Source organism: Eublepharis macularius, chromosome 13 (genome assembly GCF_028583425.1).
Source record: "Eublepharis macularius isolate TG4126 chromosome 13, MPM_Emac_v1.0, whole genome shotgun sequence".
Taxonomy (NCBI): Eukaryota; Metazoa; Chordata; class Lepidosauria; order Squamata; family Eublepharidae; genus Eublepharis; species Eublepharis macularius.
Genome location: NC_072802.1, coordinates 47,126,256 through 47,148,725, shown reverse-complemented (window position 1 = coordinate 47,148,725; position 22,470 = coordinate 47,126,256). Strand labels below are relative to the sequence as shown.

Here is a 22,470-nt window from a genome sequence, read left to right as displayed (position 1 = left end):
GAACCGCACCCTCTGCTTCCTATAAACATGACTCTTGTGTCTGGGTTAGTTACTGGGAAGCCAACGGCATTCCTGTCAATTGCCAGCCTCATGTTTTCTTTTGGCAGGAGGCTGCTACATGACAATACATAAACAAAAACACAATTAAACACATAATTACCTTTGATGTACACTTGAAATGTGTTTTTTTAAGCACACAGGAAAAATTAAATTTAAAATTTGAAGGCTACTGAAAGCTTTTTTAAAAAACCATGAAAGCAGCATGATAGTGGACACACATATCCAAATTTCCATTCAATATTTCTTAACATGAAGGATTCAAATCTCACAAGCTGTTCTTAATCATCAACTACAATGTGACTGAAAACTTCATCATACAGCTCTTAACCCAACATAAACCAGAAAAAGCTTGACAAATGACAATGTTCAAATGCATGCTGCCTCTGCTGATGAGACATCTGGCAAGCTCCACAGTATGAGTTCTGCTGGCAACTGCAAGGGAGAAAAATGTTGCTCCGATTTTTGGACAGATCCACACTCTCCCAGTCTGGACTATAACCTGTTTTGTTCCCCTACCCCTAACAATTATGTTGTAGGCTACCTAGGGTACTGAACAGGAATTCATTACAGTGGTTCAGTCCCCTCACCTCCCTCCCCCCCCCAGTTGTACTGAACTGAACCAAAACAAGTAACAACAATCACTGTCTTCTTCCACTTGCACCAGCTGCACTTCAGAAGGGCTCTGTCTGAATACAGCCTTCCAAGGCAATAGCCTCAATTTCTCTTTGGAGTACAGGCAGTTTCAGTAGATGCTTTCATCAGCAGTAAAACACACACATGCTCTATGCATCCCAGAAAACCAGGAGATGTGGGAACTTGGAGCACATGCACCCAAAAAGAGAGGGCTTTAGCCCCATGAACCACCCAGGAAGAGAAGAAATCCTTTCAAGGCAGTGATAGTAAAGTCCCACCATTGACGGGATTGCCACAGAACCTGCCTCAAGGTGGGAAAATCATCAGCACTGTTTTCTGGACAGTAAAACAAAGCTGAAAATAGAGACCTTCCTAGTTGCAGCTTCATAAAAATACATTTTCTCAGAGTGAGAGAGCGAGAGAGAGAACTGAAATATTTCCAAAACTCACAGTGGGAAGCAGAACAATGTTTAGAGCATTCTCCTTACCTGGCACTAACAGAACACCAGTTCATCTACATATTTTCACAAAAGAATCTAATGATTTTCCACATTAGAGTCTGTTCTGGTGTGTTGTATCTTAAAATCCCACTATGGGACAAAAGGGTTTTAAAACATACTTCTAACAATGATTTGAATCAGTATTTGAATCAGTGCTCCCAAAATATTAAAATCAAAAATATTCAGGGGAGGCTTCTACCCCTGAAGTTATTATTTGATAGCCTTAAGAGCTCATCGATTTGCACGCAGTAGCATCATGTCACAAACTGACTATTAAAACCACTAGATTCTTATCTTGATCACAAGGGGGGGAACCTATCAAGGTAGCCGAGCAGAAATCCATTTAGCATTTCAGGCACAATGTGGCATTCGTTGCCCTTCCACTTCTTGCAGCTTTAAGGCCCAGGATTCCACAGGCTACAGTGGCTGATTTCAGTTTCTTGCTTGCTCTTAAAATACAGGAATGTCAGAGGAAAGAGAAGATCGTGCGTCATTTTCATCCCAAAAGGGCATCAGCATTCCCTTCCGGAAAGGAAGGGCTAAGCTTTCTCTAGCATGGCTTCAGATAAATTGACTTACAAATGGGGTACAGGAGTTATATTCATTCAAGAGGTAACAGGAAGGTATCCATGGGGCACAGAGGCACAAAAGTGCAAAATCTGAGATGCGAAAGCAGGAGACAATCTTTGAGCATTTCAGCTGTTATGTTTGGCTCAAGTTGTATGTATAGGCACTGCAGACAAAAGGTACCTGATCACAGCTGTTCATGATGTGAAATGGTCAAATAAAAGAAACTTAAAAGAATCTGCAAAGGGCAGCAGCATTCCCTTTAGGGAAGAAAGATTACTATTTTTCAAGCATGGCTTCAGGCTCATGGCCTGCTTACTGAGACTCAGATGCAGGAGACCAATCTGTTCAATCAGGCAAGCTAGGTAATGCTCTTAATTCTGGAATTTTCAAGTTAACCATAGAAAGGAGATGGAAGATTTGGGTGGGAGGGAGAATGGGGGTGGGGAGACAGACATTTCTGAGGTCTTTTCAGTGTTCTGGTCTTAAAATAAAAACTAAGATCCTCCATGCTGAAGTTCACTATACCAGCTATTCCTTGCATGTCTTCAGACCAGGGAGAAAAATTAAAAATTGCTAAAATAATTTTTGAGTGTACCTAAAATCTGTACTGCTGCATCCCATAATACATGATTAAAATATGTATGACACACCACATACTATGAGGTGCCCTTATGCAGCAAATAAAAGAAAGTGCAACTTGCTAAGCTCTGGGTCTCACATGTGGCTCCTGTTGCCCCATGCCACTGAAGGCAAGAAGACGGAAACACCACTTTTCTTGTGCGCATCTTGCTTCAGCAAAAGGTGCCCACGTATAAATGTTTTTCGCATTCCCTACACCTCAGTCAAAACTTTCGGAGGAGTTGTTAAGGAGAAAAACAGTGGATGCAAATAAATGTACAAAGTTCAGAAGTCCTCAGAATCCTATTGTATTTGAGGGTGCATTAATTCAGCCTTGAATCTGTCCCAATGATTTTCAGAGTTTTTAAAATGGGTATTAACAATTTCCAGAGACACTAGAGGATGAAGACAGAGCCACCTGAATGCATTACTGGAAATGAGATGCTCCTTTCCATCAATTAAAAAAAAATCTACATAAGCACTTGAAGGTCCATAACCAACAGCTATTCATGAGTATCAGAGCCGAGCAGCTGGTATGGGAAAACTGGTAACGGATCCTCCAAGCAGATTAGATTACTCAAGCCTTTTCCAGCTGGTGTCCCATCCTCAACTCCCGGATGCATGCCCTTGCTCTCGCTCCTCCTCCATGGCAAAAAAAGTTTCAAGATCTGTTAGTTTCTGAATCAGAAGGGCATCAAGTTCTCTTCCCTCTAATGCAGCTTTCTGTGCCCTGGTGAAACTGCCCATCACTTTGATTCTGCCTCGAGCTTTCCTTTTTCGGGGAATGGTGAAGTCCTGAAACTCCAAAATCCGCTTTCTTTTCTGCTGGCTGACAGAGATCAAGGATCCATTTTTCTCCTTTGGTTCCTCAAAGATAGTTTCCAGGCACCTGAGAATAATATCAGAGTATAAAGAAGTCTTAAGGTCCCAAGAGTCTTTACTGTGATTTTAGACAAAGTGATTTGATGACACATTAAACACTGGCCACTCTGGAATTCTAACCTGGTGTAGCAGAATGGCTTAGAGAATAAATTATCATGGGAAGTTGCTGAGAAGTCACCAGATTAAATCTCAAGTTAGCCACACGCTCATTAAGTGATCCGAGTTAAGCCTTAGTCAACCATCTGAGCTATGGGGAGAATACAAGCCTACTTTACAGGACTCTTGAAAGGATTATTGTGGAAATTGATATGTGAAGCACTTTGAACAATGGTGCTAAGCAAATGTTAAATATTAGTATTAAGTATCTTCCAAGATCATTGCCACGCAGATCTGTTTGTACTGCAAAGTTCCAAGCCGCAAGCCACTCTTTTCTAAAGAAATAATTTCATCTGTTACCCAGTCTTTAGGACACGATTCCACAACCTTACTATGCCTGTGGGCACTTTTGGAATTTTGAGAACATGAGTGACACTACAACAAAATGGTTGTCATGGGATAGTATCGCCAATCATAAAATAATGTGAGGTTTCAAGCCAAGTATCCTCCCTATGGCAGAAACAGCTGTTTCTGATTGTGGACTTTGTGCTGACACAAAGGTTATGGCCATTGGGCTTCAGAAGGAAGCTCTTCTGCTCCAATGAGTGGAGAAACGCCAGAACTGATTCTTTGCCTTGGGCAAGACAGAACTGGCCCCTACATTATCAGTACTACCATGTCACCCACAGACTCTGCCTTAGGACATCTTCTGGATGGGGTCTTGCTGACATGGAGATGTCTAGATTAAATCTCTCAGTGCTTTGCTCCAAAATCACAGATCAAGGATCTGTAGTCAATGACAGGAGCATTTCATCCTAAATTGAAAGGAGAGAGGGGCAGGGAGAAAAGGGATGCAAACATTAATTAGAAAGTGTTGACTCATGTGAGCCTAGGCACTGATACTCCATTTCAATATGAAACCAGCATTATTCTTGCATAGTTAATGCACGAACCTCAGCTCTTGCCCACATACAATGGAGAGCTTATTTAGACCGTGCTATGTTGATTCTTGATATCTGCAGCCAACATATCTATACTTCTCTATTCTGAAGCTGTTGTCTTTGTACCATTATGCAGCTACCTAGCCTGTCCCACCTGGTTGCAGGAGGGGATCTGTAGTTCTTGTTCGTATATATTTCTTCTAAGCTGAATTCTGTCTTCTTTAACCTGAAAGAGAAGCAAGAGACTTAAGACCATCTATTACTCTTGTCTTACAAACAATAATTCAATGCTGGTTGCAGTTACCTTTGCAAGACAAAATGTCTATTAGAGAAATCTGATGCAGAGAGAGTTAATTTTGTGTCTCATGTGGAACAGAACATGCAGTAACAAGCAACTTCTCCCATCCTACAGAAGAGACTTCAGATCTCTGCTAGTCACTGAAATACAGGTGGGCACTTGAAATACAAGTTCTGCACTCCTTCCACTTTTTACCACAAAAAGAATCTGGGAAGAGGAAGTGTAAGATACTAAGGCAGGCTATGTCTTCTGCTTCAAAAAGGAGAATGAGGAGGCAATAGGGATCCAGGTAGGAAACAATGCAGTCATCCAGCACTTCAAGATTAGAGGGGAGGAGCGGGCGAGAGTCCATGTGAATGCATACAGACTTCATTCTCTTTCACACAGGAAAACATTTATCATGAATGTTCTGAATGATGTTCAAAGAAGGGAAGGAGTAAGAAGATTCTCCACCAATTCTCACTCCAACGGCCCACTCTAACTTTGCCCCCTATGCTGTTCATGAGGGTCCCTGATCTCCAGGAACAGAATTTCCAGGGTCTTTGAGGGCTATGGGCTGCTCACTGAGCTCTGCTCATGGATCTCAGAGGATCCAACAAGTGTTTGTTTCGAATAGATACCAAAATTCTATGAACTGGATTTGGATGATGTGAAAACTAAAGCATATTTTTAAGAGTACCATGGGAGTCTTACCTTAACTCCATTCCTGTTCTTCAGCTCAAGCCCTGTCCTGGTACTCCTTCAAATGTCCTTACCTCACTCTATTTGTCTGTCTAAAATCACCAAGAAGTGCATTAACAGTCTTCTAGGTCAGAACTTTGGTACGGCTTTAGCTTACACAGCACGCCGCTATTAAGTAAACTGTAGCACCAGAGAAACATACCATACCTCTTTGGTCTAGGAAGTCCCATGGGGGTGAGGTTGGGATCTGGTTTAGGAATAGTCTTCCGAATCCGAATCTGAGACACTTTCTTTGGCCTCTTCTCTATTTTTTCCTTGTGAAAAAAAGGAATATACAGCTACAACAGACCCTGAAACAGTGAGACCCCTAATGAAGTAAATAAAAAAATTAAGAGAGCTGTTTATTACATTCTTATCCCACCATTGTATGCCCAGGATAGTATACACAGGGCTATCCCAATTTGATTCCCTTCCTGCAAAAAACCTGTGAGAGATAAATTAGACTGAGAGAGGCAGCTTGCTCAAGGCTATCCAGCAAACTTCACGGCCAAGTGGGAATTTGAACTACATTCAAACGCGTAACGACAACATTCGATTTATATACCCCCACTCAGAGTGGTTTACAAAGTATGCTATTATTATCTGCACAATGAAACACCCTGTGAGGTGGGTGGGGCTGAGAGAGCCCCTAGAAGCTGTGACTGATCCAAGGTGACCCATCTGGCTTCAAGTGGAGGAGTGAGGAATCAAACCTGATTCTCCAGATTAGAGTCCCGCGCTCTTAACCACTACACCAAACCAGCTCAATACACCAGCGTCTACACATGATAGGTCCCCTACATGCTCAAAAATCTTCACACGTCCTCTCAGTAACCCTTACAAAAATTTTATAATTGGGGGTGGGGGTGGAGAAAGCAAGGGCAAGAAGGAGATACTGGCTTACACAAGGCACTACCTCAACCTTCTCCAACTCCAAGTTCCTATTTGAAGAAGAGGAGAAGCTGTGGTTCTGTTTTAAAACATTTTCCACTCACCATTTCCCCTACCCACTAAACATACTTCTCTCAGCTTTCATGCAAAATTATGTGCCTCTGAGAAAGAGACAGCATCATTCCTCATGCTATTAACTTATGAACTTCTTTGGGCTACCTTCCTGTTCCCAGTCTGGAACTTACCTTTTCCAACTGAGCACCAGTTGCGGGCAACACAGGGACAGAAACATCATCCAATGGATAGACCTGAAATTCAGGTGGCAAGAGTCCAAGAGGAGAACGCTCACGTTCTGGAATCAAGCAAGATGTTGGTAATGATGCAGAGAAGTACGGTTCCAACCTAAGAGAAAAAACAGGGAGATAAAGGTTAAAGAGTGCTGATTAATGTTATTAATCAATGGAGCCAACATTGGAAATAGCATCAAGGCATGGCTCTGGTGGGTCAAGCAAGAGGGCCAAAAGTAGTAGTGATGTGAGATAATGGCCGCAAGACAGCAGATGAGGTTGGATAACAGATCAAGCAGTGCAGTGGGTAATGACTGAGCTAGCAGCATAGATGAGGTGTGTAAAGGAATACAATGGAGCTGTGAGATATGGCAGCAAAGGCCAAACAGGGAAGAGGCAACAGTGACATGGGTTAGGAAGGCAGCAGGACAGAGGAGAAAAGTCAGCCCCATGCAAAACTCTTGTACAGTTCTCTCTAGTGCAGGGAGCCTTTTAGACAAGGAGAAAAAGCCACCCAAAGCAAGAGAGCCTCAAAGATCACACTTACCTCAGCTCATTATACACAATCCTGGGAGCTTCAACAACCTGGTCAGGCACATGAGGCAACGTGGCAGAGCTGGTGCAGAGAAGAAAAACAAACCACAAACAAGAAGCAGAAGTCAGAGCTACAGTACAAAATCAGAGATCCCATCTCAACACTCTGTGTTCCAAGAACTGTCAGTCTCACAAACAATGGCTCAAGTGATACTTTCTTCCCAATTTAAAAAAACTGAAAATTAAAGTGACCAAATTACTAACATAAAGGAAGTCTAGCAGCACAAGTGGCAGGTTTGCCCAAGGCCTTCTATTTCAATTAATCTCACAAGTCCTTTCTTTTCATCTCTCCTCCCTCGCTCCCTATCTTTCTGAAGATTTTCTAATCAAGAAGAGTAAACATTGTTTACATCCATCCCTGGTTGCAAAAAGGGAAAGAGCAGGGCCCATCTTAGAGGCCACCAAGTTATTTAATGCTCCACATGGACTTAAGAATTCTTCAAAACAAACACTGGACATCTTAATAATTGTTGGAAGCAGCTGCAAAGATCAAGCCCATTCTCATGTTTAGACCAGGGTTCCTAAGGCCTGAAACCAAGTGAGACTTGACTGTGGAACACAAGATAATAGAAAATAAAAACTGTCCCCTTTCCAAATTCTGGGCCCAAACTGTTAGGTTAATGACAAGCAGGATGGTTGGATAAGCTAAACGATCTTCCTGGCAGCATTTTAATTACTGCCATAATGGGTAGAATTGCAATTTGCAGTTGGAGATGCCACCTGAAGGAGCAAAGCAACTGATTTTAATGCCAAAAGAATTGCTTTTGGGAGAGCACATGATTTGTTCCAAGTGAGACTATCATAAGAAGATGGAACGTCAGCCCTGAATGCCACCAGTGCAGCATTACCAGCATACCCTACCTAGCCAAGGAATCAGCTAGGCAACACAGAATTAAGCAAACACAGCTGGAAGAGGCCTTGCAGATACGCATTTTGCAATGGGCCACCAGAAAGCTATTTTTATTCATATATAATCCAAGCAGCTGGAATTCTACCCAGCAGGGCAAGGTCTGTGCTCATTTACCAATAGCCAAATACATTATATTAACAGCCCATTTTGCCCAATGAGAGCTAGTCTTGGATATTAGCATCACTCCTACAAATCTACATTTACTTAAGCATTACAACGTACAAATTACTGTAGTGAACGGGGGGGCTTATTGCCTGAGGGCTCCTTTGCACTTAGATTATACATTTGGACAAACACCCTTCTATAAGCTGATCATTTTTTAAGAGCGAACGTAGAATGACACTTGTCATGGCTGGAATCCTTTGTTCCTATCCTAAAAAATTAATGGAAGCTCTCTTGAATATACTAGAAACAGAAGGCTACCAACCTTCCTTTGGCTTGCTCTCACACCTAAGCTTCCACATAGCTACTGGAAAAGGGGTTCCTCTTTGCAAATGTGCTTGAAACACGCACAATAAAATAAAGCAGGACAGATGGTCTCCCCTCAGCTTTCAAGAGTGACTAGAATGGTTTTCTAATTAAGCCACTACAATTATGTGGACTTTAGGGAAATTTGGACAGCACTCTGTTCACTGACTTCACTAGAAGCCAAAAAGAAGAGGTTTTGGTCTAGTATTATTTGCCCATCCAAAGTCGTATGTTTCCCAGGCCAAAATTATGAGGCTCTCACAGTGAAAAAATTGAGTTTTTCTTTCATGTCTACAACTCTGGAAGTTTGGTGGGGATGAGAATACAGAAGAACTGCCCAAAAGACAGAGGCCAGCCTACACACATATTTCTTTGTAACTCTACAAGGGCATTCTAAGTTTAAAACATTACAGTTAAAATGTATTCTGACGTTTGTTTCATGCCTGCTTTGCATGTTTACAGCATAGTCCAAAATCTGATCACCCTAAGGGAATAAATATCTGTGGGAAGACCCATAGTTGAGTGGTAGAGCTCCAGTTTTCTATCCTGAAGTCATAATAAACAATTCTGGGCTAGATGGACCAATGTTCCAATTCCATATAAGGCAGTTTTCTATGTTCTTATGTTGGGCTAAACTCATTTTAAAGCACTCATAGAAGCAATGTGATTTTAAGAGTTTTATTAGCTTTCAAATCTTTGTTTTGTTTGGCAGCAGAGACATAGCTGGCTATGCTAGGTGCAAGAGATATTTTTAAGGGACAACTCTAGGCACATCAACTGGCCACTTTATATCTGCTTCTCTCATTACAGCCTTCAGAAATGCAGTATTATAGATCTGTTAATACTCCAAAAATCATTTCCTGACTGGAAAAAGGCCCAGAGGTAACAGGCTGTTGGTAGACTAGTGGAGCAAAAATCCTACTTATAATTTCAATCATCCACTGCCTGACAACTAGAAAGACCATCTTTCCTTTTCAGCCTTTAGCATAAGGGATTGCACTACTTAAGCTTTCTCCCACCTTCTCAGGTAAAAACTCCTTGGTGAGTGACAGCTTGGATGATGCTCAGGGATCAGCAGATTTACAAATCCATCAAGGACAAAAAAATTATCTTGCTCAAACCCCTGGGATGTGGCTGTTAATCATATTGAACGGAGTGGCTCTAGATTAGGGAAACAATCTTTTTGGTTCAGAAGCAGAACCTAGAGAATCCATTTTGCAAGGTCAAGAGTTGCTCTGGTGGCTCAGATCTCCAAAACCTTTCCTACCTCAAAAATCCAGTAGCTCTGCAGCCAGATTCTGAAAAGCATTAGTGAGGTAGCTCACCTTTCCGCAATAAATGTTCTGGCGCGAGATGTGTTATATATGGCCGGGAGGGAGAAAAACAGAGTTAGTGGTTGGTTAAAAACTAAAGCAACAAAGCCTAACTCTACATCAGCTGCCAAAGCAGAGTTCTGCAGGGAGCCATCTGTGTGTATAAAAATTTAACCAACAGGTAGTACACACAAGGTAAAAATGATGGAACACAGGTCTATTCCTCTAATATCTAACTTTCCACCCTCTCCCTCCCAAGAGACAGTACACAATTGTACAGATTGATTTTCAGAAATAAGATTGATGGGATTTTTTACCTGTTCCCGAGGCCCAGACTTGTGGTTGCGGTAGTGACTGGCTGCCACTTGCAGCGATTGGAATGGAGAGGAGTGAATTCGGAGGGACAGGTGGAAGGACCATGCTGGCTCCATATGGACAGTACCCTACCCAGCAAATAGGGCAAGGAAGAGAAGAGGTCAGCTGATACAGAAGTGGAACATTCTAACCCTTTCAAGCCCTGGGTAAACTGCAGCACCGTCAGCCTCTGGATAGCTGGGATTTGACTGGTTAGATTTCTTTTTCTCGTCCAAAGCCTGTAACATCCAAATGAAGACAGTGCTAGTACCGTCTGCAGGCCAAGCATGGAGCACCCTGAACTCCTCTTAGCTATAGTATATCTTCTGCTGTCCTTTGCTGCATGAAAAGATGCTGATGCAATGCGGGACTCAGTAGGAACACAAGCATCTTCATGGACTGGGGATTCACCCAAGTTGCTTTGAGACAGGAGGAAAGAAAAGGTCCATTTTGCAGGCTGCAAAGCTTCTAGCTCTCCCAAAGCCACCCTGTTAGTAAAGCTGTGAAAGGATGTAAATTCTTGGATGCTCGTCATAGGACTGGAACTCATTTGTATATGAAAAGAAAGTGGGAATGTGGGAGTACTGAATGCTAGGGGAGTATTGTTCCTTGGTTCCAAAACACACACGTTTGTTGATTCTGTGGGATAAAGTGCCAAAGACTGAGAACTGAACATCTTGGTAGAATAGTAACTGCCTTTAATCCATTGAGAATTTAATTTCATGTTAACCCAGGAAAAAACTTCCAGTAGCTTCTTTCTTCCAAGTTGGCTGTTCTTTTCAGCTAAAGGAAAAAGATTTGTGAAACTCATTGGTATGTTGAAATTCTGAAGGTTTGTCAAAGGGTCCAGCAAATTACTGGCTAATGCAGACAACCTCTTCAAGACAGTTGGGTCTTTGGTAGGTTCGCTAAACCCGGAAGAGCCTACCAAGCTGCTTCGGTTGGCTCTTTGCTTTGGTGGTTGGCCCTGTATCATAGCTGTTTTGTCTTCTATAACTGCTGGTTTCATGGCTAAATATATAGAGCTGATGAGCTTATATTTATACTTCGGAACTATCTTTAATAGATTCTTTAGGAAAGCAGAACTCTTAATTTGGTTACTTTTTCTTCTCACCTTGAAATGACCTTGCATATAATCATTCTTACATATGTTCCCTGATCGTCTCCTTAGTACAAGAGATCGTCTTATTTCATGGGCACTTTTAAAGGTTCGTCGGATTCCAAAAGCTTGTGGCAACCTGCAAAAAACTGGAACAGGAATGGCTATACTGGTTGACTGCTGACTATGGTTCCTGAAGCAAAGACTTGGACTTCTGGCCTCAGAGTCTTTGGCCTCCATATATTCCAACCCAATTAAGTCTTTGGATTTCTTGGGTCTTTTGGAGTTCCTTAAAGTGCTACAATGATGTTTGTTCTCACCGTCTTCAATAATACTCCCCATTACCAAAGTCCATGTAGGATCTTCAGATTTCCCAGCACTGAATGCTACCACCTCATTAGAGGAGCTGGCTAAAAGACAACCAGTTCTGACGGATCTCTGCCTGAAGAGGTTCTCTGCCTCCCCCTTATCTTTTGCCTGAAGCTGTTGACTAGCTGCATCAGAGAAAGCAGTATACTCAGCCAAGCTTTCCTCCACCCCCTCTTGCATAGTTTTCTTCATAAAGATTGTAGAATCTCCCATTTCAAAAGTTCTTTTGTTAACAGGACCCTCGTTGCCTATATTGGCCAAATAATCTAACGTCTTCCTTTGGTCTCTTGTCTGCTTCTCTGTGCTCTGCAAATTTCTCTCTTTACTACTGAAGCATTTGGCCAAGGCTTCAAACATACTGATACTTAGAGAAGCAAAAGGCACAGTGTTGCAAAAGGTTCCTGGTGTTACTGAGGGAAATACATCTTTAGGTTGCAAAGCAAACTGTTTGACTACTGCTAGTTTGGAGGGATCTTTGGCATGTGTGTGTCCTTCATTCAAGCTAAGCTCGGAAATGTAATCAGGTGGGTGGAAAAAAGGAGGCCTTACATATATTTTAGACTCGAATGGAATTGTGATTTCTTCTTTCCTGACAACAAGCAGGTCTAAAAGAGCTCCAGAAGAATCTTTACTGAGAGAATGAACTGGTATCTTCATTTTCTCAATTATTAGACTACGATAATTGACAGAAGATTGTTTCTTTGAAGGATCAGGACCACTGGATGCTATGGATAAAACTTTTCCTACTACTCCAACACCTGGCTTGATATGCACTGTGCTTCCAGGAGGAGAACCCACATGCCCATCTTCTTTGACAGAACAGCTTGCTTTGCCATCCTCTGAAAATACAAGATGGATGTGATCATCTGCTTTTATTTCCAACAACACCGCTGCTGCAGGAGAAAAGTCAAGAACATTCACAGACAATGAAGTAGATGGTTCATCTTTTTCAGGCAAGCAGGCTTCTAGATTCTGAGTAGGCCACAGACCTAAAGATATACGTATCAAACTATCCTTGAACAATTTTGAACACACACCCTCCGTACTTCTCTGACCACCAGCTGTTCTAAGGGTTAGAGATTTCAGCAGAAAAAAACTGTGATTAGAAAGTAAAGTAGGTTTACTGCTAAACTTTAGGAAGCTTTTTTTAGTTCGCATTTCCAAAGATCTCCTCCTGACTGACCGCAAAACAGAACAGAATTGAGCTGCTCTCTGACAACCCCGTTTCTGAATAAATCTATTTGACTTCAGTAGCTCAGAAGTACGTCCAAAACGTTCTAAAAGCATTCCAGTGTTGCTTAATTCTATCAACCTTCCTTTCAATGGATTACTGATTAATTTTGATATTTTCTTATAAGATGAGCTATTACCTCTCATGCTTGGCTGAAATGTCTCTTGATCACCATTTTTTATTAAAAGCACTAGATGGTTTTGTGGATTTATATCTTGGTCTCTCTTTGGACATAATGACTCATCTTGAGTACAGACAAAAGATTTTTGAGTCTCTTCAAGTGAATGGTTCACAGGCTGAACTGTATTATGTTCCACTTGCTTCTTGGAGATATCCAAGACATGCTTCTGGCATGCTAAAACTCTAACTTCTTGGGGGTTTACATTTTTCTGATCTAGGCTGTTAAGATGATAATCCTGACATACCAGTGTCTGAACTTTTGTCTGATGCTGACTGGGATGCTTAAACAGGACAGGATGGTCCTGCAGCTTTGTTGAAGCTGGGCGGTCAGAGTTCAGGTCAGTCTTCAGATTAGAAGAGGAGGAGGAGGAGGAAGGGTGAGCTTGATATTTCTCTAATTCTTCCGGGATTGGTCCCTTTTTAAAGCTTTCAAATTTAAGGGGATGGACAGTTTTCTCCAGACCTTTGCCATCTGTTGATTTTTCATTCATGTTGTTTCTAAGACAGTTTTCATACACTTTTACATTTCCCAACATTTCCATTCTGTCATTCACCTCTAGTGAAGCCTTAATCAGTTCTTGTTTTAAGTATGTATCTAGAGGGTAAATACTCTTGTCAACATCCAGAATTTCTTCTGCATTTACACCACCATAATCATCCTTGCCATCATCAGTCCTCTGGCTTTCAGCTTCTACCTTGAAGGACACACCTACACAGCAGGCAGAATCCAAGCTGCCATCTTTCCTGTCCAAGTGACCCCAGCAACACTGATTAGGAGAGTCACATCTCTTAACATCACACTCCTTAGAAGGGCCAACTGTCCCAATATGTACAGAGGCATGGCTCATTTCTGGTCTGTCACCTTCTTCAGTATTTGTTTTGATTGCTCTATCAGTCACTCTTTTTTCTGTATCACTCGACATAGATGGCACACTTGTTAAGACACTGCTGTCACATTTCTGATTTGCTGAAGATGATTTCCTCCTGTGATGAAGTAGGCAGTGGGCGTGCTCTGACTTTAACTTTGCAGAGAGCCCAGTGAATCCTCCCCCAAGCAGACTATCTAGGAACTCAGAGCTACTTAAAGTCACATTAGCTTGCTGGGTAAATGAATGTTCATCAGAGTGTTGAATTATTTCATGGTTTTCTTCATCAATAACTAGGTTGGTGCCTACTGTGCAAGTAGCATTGGATGCGTGCAGATGTGTAGCTGAATCATCACTGTTGGGTTCTATATTTGGTAAACTCTCTTGACATAATATAGTGTCATCATCCAAAGAGTCATGGCAGGTGAGAACTGAATTAACACTTACAATAGAACTGTTTTGTAAGCCACCCAAAGTTTCCTGCCTACAGACGTTGCTTGCTTCCACCAAAAAAGGCCTGTTTTTTTCCACCTCAGTGGCCATACATCCAGCATTGGGAAAGGCACGTAGCTGGTCCATCTGCTTCTGAGTGCTGTCAATTTCTGAAAGGACTGGTCTTATGTCACCTTCTAAATGTTCTTCAGATGTCTGATGTTCAGAACCTTCCTTAAAAAGACTACTATATGAGTGATCCAGACAAATACCCACTTCTTGTTCGTCATCACTGGATGGCTCTTCACTGCTCCGGACTGGTGATGCAGTCTTGTTCATTTTTATGTTTGGGGCCCATTCTTCCAGAAGTTCAAGGGTTTCATAACTAGTGTTGCTTTTCAAGCTGTCCTCCTTGCCAAGAGGACACTCCCCCTGCACTTCACATGTAACGTCAAAGATATTAATGTTGTCTTCCCACAACACATTTCCAAATTCCAAACAACTTTTAAAGTGAGGAGTGGAGGCTTCTGAACTCATATATGATAGCTGATCATCAATAGCAACCGAGCTTTCTGATACTGGAACAGATACATTATCGTGCAAGTTCTTTTTATTCTGCTGGGAAAGCAGATTGTTGTTATGGGCTGCATTAGCATCTTTATGTTGACTGGATGACGCTTCTCCTCCATCCTCTGAGCCAGAAAGGACACAGGCCTCTGTAGTTGCAGGTAAGACTATACAGGCTGTCCGCTCTTGCTGTTTGTCCTCTCTTTGTGGATGTTCTTCTGAGGAGGCATTGTCCATCACATTTACAGGCTCATGAGAGAATATGATGCTGGTTTCTGAAACCTCAACCTCAGCCATGATAGTGTCTACATTTGAGCACTCACTGCTCTCAGGTGGAACACCTGTCCCCACTCTGGTATTGCTCTCTCTAAACAGCCTAGTCCCATCAGCCTTCATACCTTGTGCTTCTTTCATGAGGTTTGGCAGACTTTCAGTTGTCACCAGTATATTTACTGGGTTTTCTTCTGTACAAAAGAAAGAGAAAGAAAAAAATCACTGTGGTGCATGCCACATTCCTCCTCTGTTTAGTACATAAACATGAAAAATGTGCTGTGGGCTCAGTCACCAGCCACGTTGAAAGAAGATCTGAAATATCTATGGAAGACCATTTCTGTGAATGTTACTTTTAACTATTGTGTACACCTTATTCAATGAGGCTTTCAAAATCTTGCAAGTTTTGTATTTGGAGCAGAGAGCCCATATGCCAAATGAGTAATGTCACTGGGCACCAGAGTTGGTATTGGGGCGGGGGGGAGGCTACTCATCATTTTCACCTCCAGGCCTCCCAGGTGATCCACTGTGTCCTCAGAGACAAGATGGGAGGAGGTTTGCTGAAACCTTGTTCCTTCTGCTAATTTTCCCACTTTCTCTCACAGCCTATGGAGAGACCTCTTGTTTGTCACTGGTTCTCCTCCCAGCTCCTTTTGAGGGCAGCACAATGAATGCCCTCCACCACTTCTGTTCTCTTGCGAGTGAGAAGGCCTATGTGAAAAATTGGAGGCTGCTTCAGTCAATTACATGGGCCTGCCCTGACTCCAGTTCCTCTGAAGTCACCCCAGTAAGTCACTGATCATCTGTTAAGGTGGCAGCATTCTTTTAAAGAGGTGCAGCTCTGAGGAGGCAGTGGATTCCTATTAAAGCTGGGGATTTCCCTGCTCCTGGACACTTGGATCCTATGCACTGCCAGTATAAGGCATTAGCAGCTGTGGAATGTGTCCTGTTTCCCCCCAGCAGTCTCCTTTGAGTGCTGAAAAGGTGATGCCAGAGACTGGGTGGGTGGGTGGGGGGAGACATACATGAGGACAAAAACCACACAACACAAATAGCTGCAATGGAGGAGAAGGAAGCAAGCAAAATTCCATCTCTCTGCCTTTTGTGCCAGTGAAAGTGCTGCTGACAGAAGAGGCGGGAGTTGTTGCATGGCTTTTAGCCCATATGGGCAGTTTAACCATCAGGATCATCTTTTTGGCATTCACAGGGTTCCGCTGGGGAAAGGCAGGAGAGATCTGCCTTTGTCAGCCTCTTCTGCTTGTGGCAAGATCCAATATACTACAATATTCATGTATTTAGGGCACAGAAAGGAGCCCCAAGCAGTTCAGATCTTCTGATAAAACCAAGGCAACAACATTAATTGGCACTGTAATTAAACCACTGTGTTCATATGTCTATGATAAAGGGTCTGCCTAGTCAGGTATAAAATTCCACAAATGCCCTCTGCAATGAAATAGGTGCAATTTTTACAAACCATGAGATCCAAAGGTTCTATTCCACTAATAGTGGAACCTTACTCTAGAACAAAGAGCTTTTCATCAGAAAAAGGAATGGTTCCTGTGGCTCCAAGTCCCTTCAGTTACAAATTCCTAGAAAAACAGGCACTGCTTGCAATTCTGCAGTCCTTGTACCATTCAGTGCTTTCTTCCAGAGCCTCAGCATATACCCTATCTGTTCTGAACGGTGCTGAATTGCTCTCTCCCCGCAAAGATTCTGCCAAAAGCTGCTCACAGATGCCCATATGAAACAGCTGTATGATTTATTTACATTTATAGTCTGCCTTTCTCACTGACTCTCAAGGTTTACACAGCTTTATGTACTCTGGGCATACAATCTGGAACAAGTTATAGACCACAACTTTTAAGAACTACCCTAATTGCCCAATTCCTGCCTAGTTGCCCAATACATCTTCAGAAGCTCTGACTCTCAAATGCTTATACTATGAAAATCTTATTGATTTCTAAGATGCCACTGGACTCCAATCCTGCTGTTCTACTGCAGAACAACACGGTTGCTCACCTAAAACTATCTTTGTATACAGATCAGCACATCCTAACCTACATTAATGCTGGTAAACAGCCTCCTGTCATGGGAGGAGCAAATGCCCCTGGTTTCTGTAACCATCTATAACTGGCCATCCTGCCCCACAGGTTATCTAGGCTGAGTGGGTGGGGCAATATGCGCATTGCTGTTTTTAGAAATGTATGTTGTTATTGATCTTTATATTGCTGCTAAATTTTATTCTATTTTATTATACATTTTTAAATGCTGTGATCCGCTCTGAGCCCACTTGCAGGGGGAGTGAAATAAAAATAAAATGAAATGAAATGAATAAATATAAAATAAATGTGGAGCCATGGGCTCAGTCTTGGATAAAATGCCTGCTCAAACATACACGAACCTATATTCTGCAGCAAGCCTGCTATTTCAGCACAGGAAGGTCTTCGAAAAAATTCTTTCCTCTCCTGGTTTAGCTGAGGCTCTTCCTGAAACAAAAGCATACAACACAAGGCATCATAGATGCAGCAGCATCTCCGCTTGAGACAGAGAAATAATTATAACACTTTCCAAGCACCAACTACACTTGCTTGTAAGTTTAACCTCCAGGCAATAATACATTAATATTCTATGTCATGTCTGAAAGATAAAGGTTAGTCCTTTGCAACCATTCGTTTGTACAACAAAGGTGAAGCATTGTACCAAAGAAAGAGATATCCAGAATGCAGATATTTTCCTTTTTTGCTGCATTTATTTTTTAGTTTATGACTTAAATACTTAGTATATACTGGGGATAATATAATGAAATGCAAAATCAATACCCATTCCTGACACACAAAAGAGCCAAACTATCCATTACACAGGAGACCTGCAAATTGCTCTTATGACTTACCTCTTTGCTTTAACTGAGTTTCAGTCACAGGAGATTGCCAATTTTTTTCCTCACCAGAAGTGAGGTAAGGTGGGCTATGTTGGACCCTTTTCCACACATTGTTGTTCCAGTTAAAATCAGGACACCTATACACATCCAAGCTGCTTTGAATAAACTGGCAGAAAAATAGCCAAATTCTTTACCATTTCGACCAGGCAAATGTCAGTGGGAGAGGGAGTTAAATACCCACACACACTGCATTTCAGTTGAAAGGAAGATAGGGAGATCACAGAATTCCTGCATAACATAATTCTTGCTTAATGCTCAGATGAAATGCAAGTAATTTTATTCTATGTCTTTTTAAAACAATTATACAATTTAAATATACAAAATTACACTAGTTCACACCACAGCATAGGTAGTATGAACTTTCACAAAATAAAATTTAAAGAATAGGAAAAATATAGTGCATTATATAATAATTTATCACAATAAATCTCTCTCTAATTCAGCTTATTTTGAGATAAGAGGCCCCAGGTTACAAATCATGGTTTCTTGACGGACTTCATCTTAACAGCACTCATCATACCAATTTTACCTATTGGGCTATGCACAACAATTTGTTCAACCTACATTATCAATTGAAGTTATTTCCACATACAAGTAGTTGTGCCATTAATAGCATATTTCTACTCATTTTAAATGCAGTATTTCAACATATTACCAAGAAATATAATTTCAGGATTTAATGAAGCCACAAACTTAGGATATACTTACTATATTTCAATTATAGCTTTCTGTGATTCTTAATAAGTGAGCAACCTCATCATACATGTCTGAAATGATCCTTATTTATACTGGCCTCCAACATTTTGAACTCAAATTATATGTTATCATGAGTTATTGCTTTTAAATTTTATCATGGTTGACTTTAAGTACTGAGGAAACAGCTGAGACTAAAGCAAAGATGGGAGTTCTACTCTTCATGATTTAACTGAGGCCTGCTCAGCACTTGCACCAGATTGAGGTAGTGGAATGGACTACAGATGGGAGATCATATTATTTAATACTATATAAAAACTCTCTGCAATATTTTTTTTAAAAAATCTAGGAGAAAGGTTCTGATCTAACCCTTCATGTGCTGTCCCTAGTTTTCCAGTTAGAACAAATTATTAATGTAGGAAAACTTCAAAACACATAATCCTTAGGGTTGCCGACTTTCACATGGGGCCAGAAGATCTCCTGGAATTACAACTGATCTCCAGACAACAGAGATCAGTTCCCCTGGAGAAAAATGGCTGTCTTGGAGGATAAACTCTATGGAATTATATCCCAGTGAGGTCTCTCCCCAAGCTCCACTCTCAAATTTCCAAGAATTTCCCAACCCATACCTGGCAATCCTAGTAATCTTTCACCTGTAGTCTGAGGTGTTACAGTCCACTCTACCTCCTCAGCACTCAGTCATCCCATTATCTCCCCGCACTGGTGCATGGATAAACCAGGCCTCAGTCTCCAAGATCTTCTCATCTTAGCTTATCCTCATATGAGTCTCTATTGTCAAGTCTCTGATTCTTACCCATTTTGAACAACAGTTATCCAGTGGAGTTAGAGAATACTGCACCAAATCTTCCTCATCTGCATCCCTTCTATCTATTGCTGCCTTTGCACCTTCTCTTAGGTTTTTGCAAAGACAATCTTTCTTCAGTAACCGCTTGTTTTGTGCCTCAACGTCTTCTGCAACATCTCCAGCTTCTGTAGGCTCTTCAGAAATTAACTCCATTGGTCCAAGGCAAGATACCTTGCCTGCACAATCCAGTCTTTCATCAGAGTTCTGGGAGCATATTTTCAACCCATAATTTCTTTGGTGCTCAGATGGCAAATCACTACCACATGACAGCACAAATGCTGACGCTTCTGGTTGTGCATCTAGTACAATCTTTGGATCAGACAAAGCAGTAAGTTCAGCAGAGAGGACAACTGGCAACTCAGCATACAGTTCCTGTACCACAGCAGACATTGAGGAATCTAGATTGTCAAAATGGCCTTTCCCCCCAGGAATAGCGCTTCAGAAGAGAGCATCAGGGCAGTTGGATTCACCTTTCAGAATTCATCTTTAAAAAAAAAACCAAACAAGAAGCCATAAGGATTTGACTATTAAGCAGGGTACAAGACCAGAAAAACTCCATGAGCCTTTCGATTTCTGTATTCCAGGCTGCCAGCAGCCAGTTTTTACTAAATTGTGGAAGCCCCCCCTCCATTGTTCACATTTTTACTCTGCCCTTGCTGAAAGGAGTTCAAAATGGTGTACGTGATTCTCCGCCCCCTCCATTGTATCCAAACAACATTTCCATGATGTAGTCTGAGAAAGAGCAACAAGCCTAAGTTTACTCAGTGAGCTTCATGGTGGATGAAAGAGCTGAGTCATCCTAATCTGCCACTCTAACCACTATACTACTTATCCTTTCCTCTTTAGACTACTACTAAAATCCTTCTCCATTATCTCCTATTTCCTCCTTCCTGACCTGCCCAAGTTCTTGCTCGCTTTGTGCTACTCAGGTCTTTCTTGTGGCAACAGAATTGGAAAGGAGAAAGAGACAAGGGTTTGGGTAAAAATATTCAGACCTCTGATCCAAAAATCTGCCCTAGCATGCATAGCATTCCCCCATTCAGTTAAATGTTGAGACAGTCATGCACAACAGTCACTGTGACAATTAACCTGGATTTTTTTTTAAAAAAATGGATTTGAAGCTCCATTAATGACCATGGGCCTGTAACCCTCAGGCTCACATACTCCACAGGACTGCTGTGCTAAAATTGGACGGCTCCCCTGTACCTTACTACCTGGAGCTCAATCAAAAGATAATGGGACTCAAAGATAGTCATAACAGAACAAGAGAGTGAGCTGCAAAGACTCATGAGGGAGGAAAGGTCCCACTCCTTTTCCTCTGACCACTGCTTCCAGTCTGATTACTTTTGCTCCACTTACCCTCTCTCCCTCCATTTACACAGTCTCTGCTCCCTTCTCCATTCTGATCACCACTTGGTATTTCCTCCTCCTAGCCATTCATCTTTGCTAGTTCTCCCCTCCCCTGCCATTTTCTCATCACTCCTGCCCCCCATCATTTCTTTCTTTTTGCAGTTGTCAGGTTCCATTTTTGCAACCTGTTATGTGACATCTGTGTATGTGCAAACATCATTTAAAAAAAATAATCCACATTTTCCTGCAAACCAGCAGTGGTGTCTCATTGTTCAGATTTTCGACCACCATGGGACATATTTTCCCATTAAATTCATGACACGAATACACAAATCCCAGCTCATACCCTGAAAACCTGGTTGGTCCCTAAGGTGCTATATGGGTTCCTTGGGCTCATTTCAAAGCTCCGGAGGTACACAGCTTTGACTCCAGGCCATCAGTTTCCGCAACCATTAAGGCGAACTGGAAAGGCTCTCCTCGACGTTCCCTCCACCCCCACGGGCCACGTCAGGCCCGCACAGTCATTCTGTCGCCAGACGGAGACTCGCCAAAGCCGGAGCGGGATTAGAAAGTGTTACTCAAACTGACGGGGGTGGGTGGGCTGTTATAAGGTCTTAATTCACCACAAGCTGCCGCTGCTGGGGAGCCCAGCGCGTCCCGACAGATTCGAGATAACCCCCTCAGGACACACGCCCCAGCCTGACGGGCGCGCGCATCCAGCTCCCAGTCGAAACAGCCTCTCCATCTCCCTCCCTCCCTCTATCCTGCCGCGCTCTCCGCGGGGCAGGCTCTTAGAATGGTTCTGGGAGGGGAAACGGCCTCCCCCTGCCAAGTGGCTCCTTTTCTGGAGCACTTGAGGACCAGAGAGAACTGAGCAAAGTACCGCGGGGAAGAGGTCTTCCACAGGCATCGCTTCGCCCTTTTTTACCTGAGCAAACCGCGGGCCTCCGCCGCTCCACCATCAGACCGCTCTTTGCCGTTCCTCTCTATGGTCGCTTCACTTCCTCATCCGGGGATTACCTGTACACCATAGAGATCAGAAGGGGCGGGGAACATCCCAATCGGCTGTTCCAAATCTCTCTTGGTATAAAGTCGAACAATAACGCATTGAATAATTTTAAGAAACCTGAGCGGAGCAGGCTGAGAGTGTGGAATAAGAGCGTTAAAGTTGCTGAGTGACAGCCACGGATCAAGACACACAAGACCACAATCTCTGTCAAGTGTAAAAAGCTACATGGAATTATCAAAATTACCCCCCTCCCCCCCAAAAAAGTTGTAAATTTTTTGTTTGTAGAGGCCTTTCATAACCTGAGACCCTAAACCGTAGTTTACTTCACTTGTGCATAAATTCAACTCTACTGGGTGACTTTAGGCCAGTCATTCTTTTGTCTAGTCTATTTCACAAATTTGTCAAGATAAACTGGAGGAGAGGGAAACCATGTAAACCACCTTAAGCTCCTTCAGGAAAGGGCAAG

At 42.3% G+C, this 22,470-nt stretch overlaps 1 protein-coding gene across 3 annotated transcripts; it reads right to left on the bottom strand.

The window, feature by feature from the left end:
- Positions 1–156: 156 nt before the first annotated feature.
- Positions 157–21,974, bottom strand: PRR14L (proline rich 14 like). Of its 3 annotated transcripts, XM_054995739.1 has the most exons (9): positions 21,924–21,974; positions 19,595–20,129; positions 17,551–17,635; positions 10,099–15,343; positions 7,044–7,112; positions 6,455–6,611; positions 5,487–5,593; positions 4,455–4,526; positions 157–3,270 (listed from the first exon to the last, which is right to left on the bottom strand). In XM_054995739.1, the coding sequence occupies exons 2-9, from the start codon at positions 20,033–20,035 to the stop codon at positions 2,988–2,990; spliced, it is 6,459 nt and encodes a 2,152-aa protein (XP_054851714.1). In that variant the 5' UTR covers positions 20,036–20,129; positions 21,924–21,974; the 3' UTR covers positions 157–2,987. The 3 variants fall into 3 exon arrangements, with proteins under 3 accessions (XP_054851714.1, XP_054851715.1, XP_054851716.1); XM_054995740.1 differs by lacking the exon at positions 19,595–20,129 and having other exon boundaries at positions 21,924–21,942; XM_054995741.1 differs by lacking the exons at positions 19,595–20,129; positions 21,924–21,974 and adding an exon at positions 19,410–19,443.
- Positions 21,975–22,470: the final 496 nt, after the last annotated feature.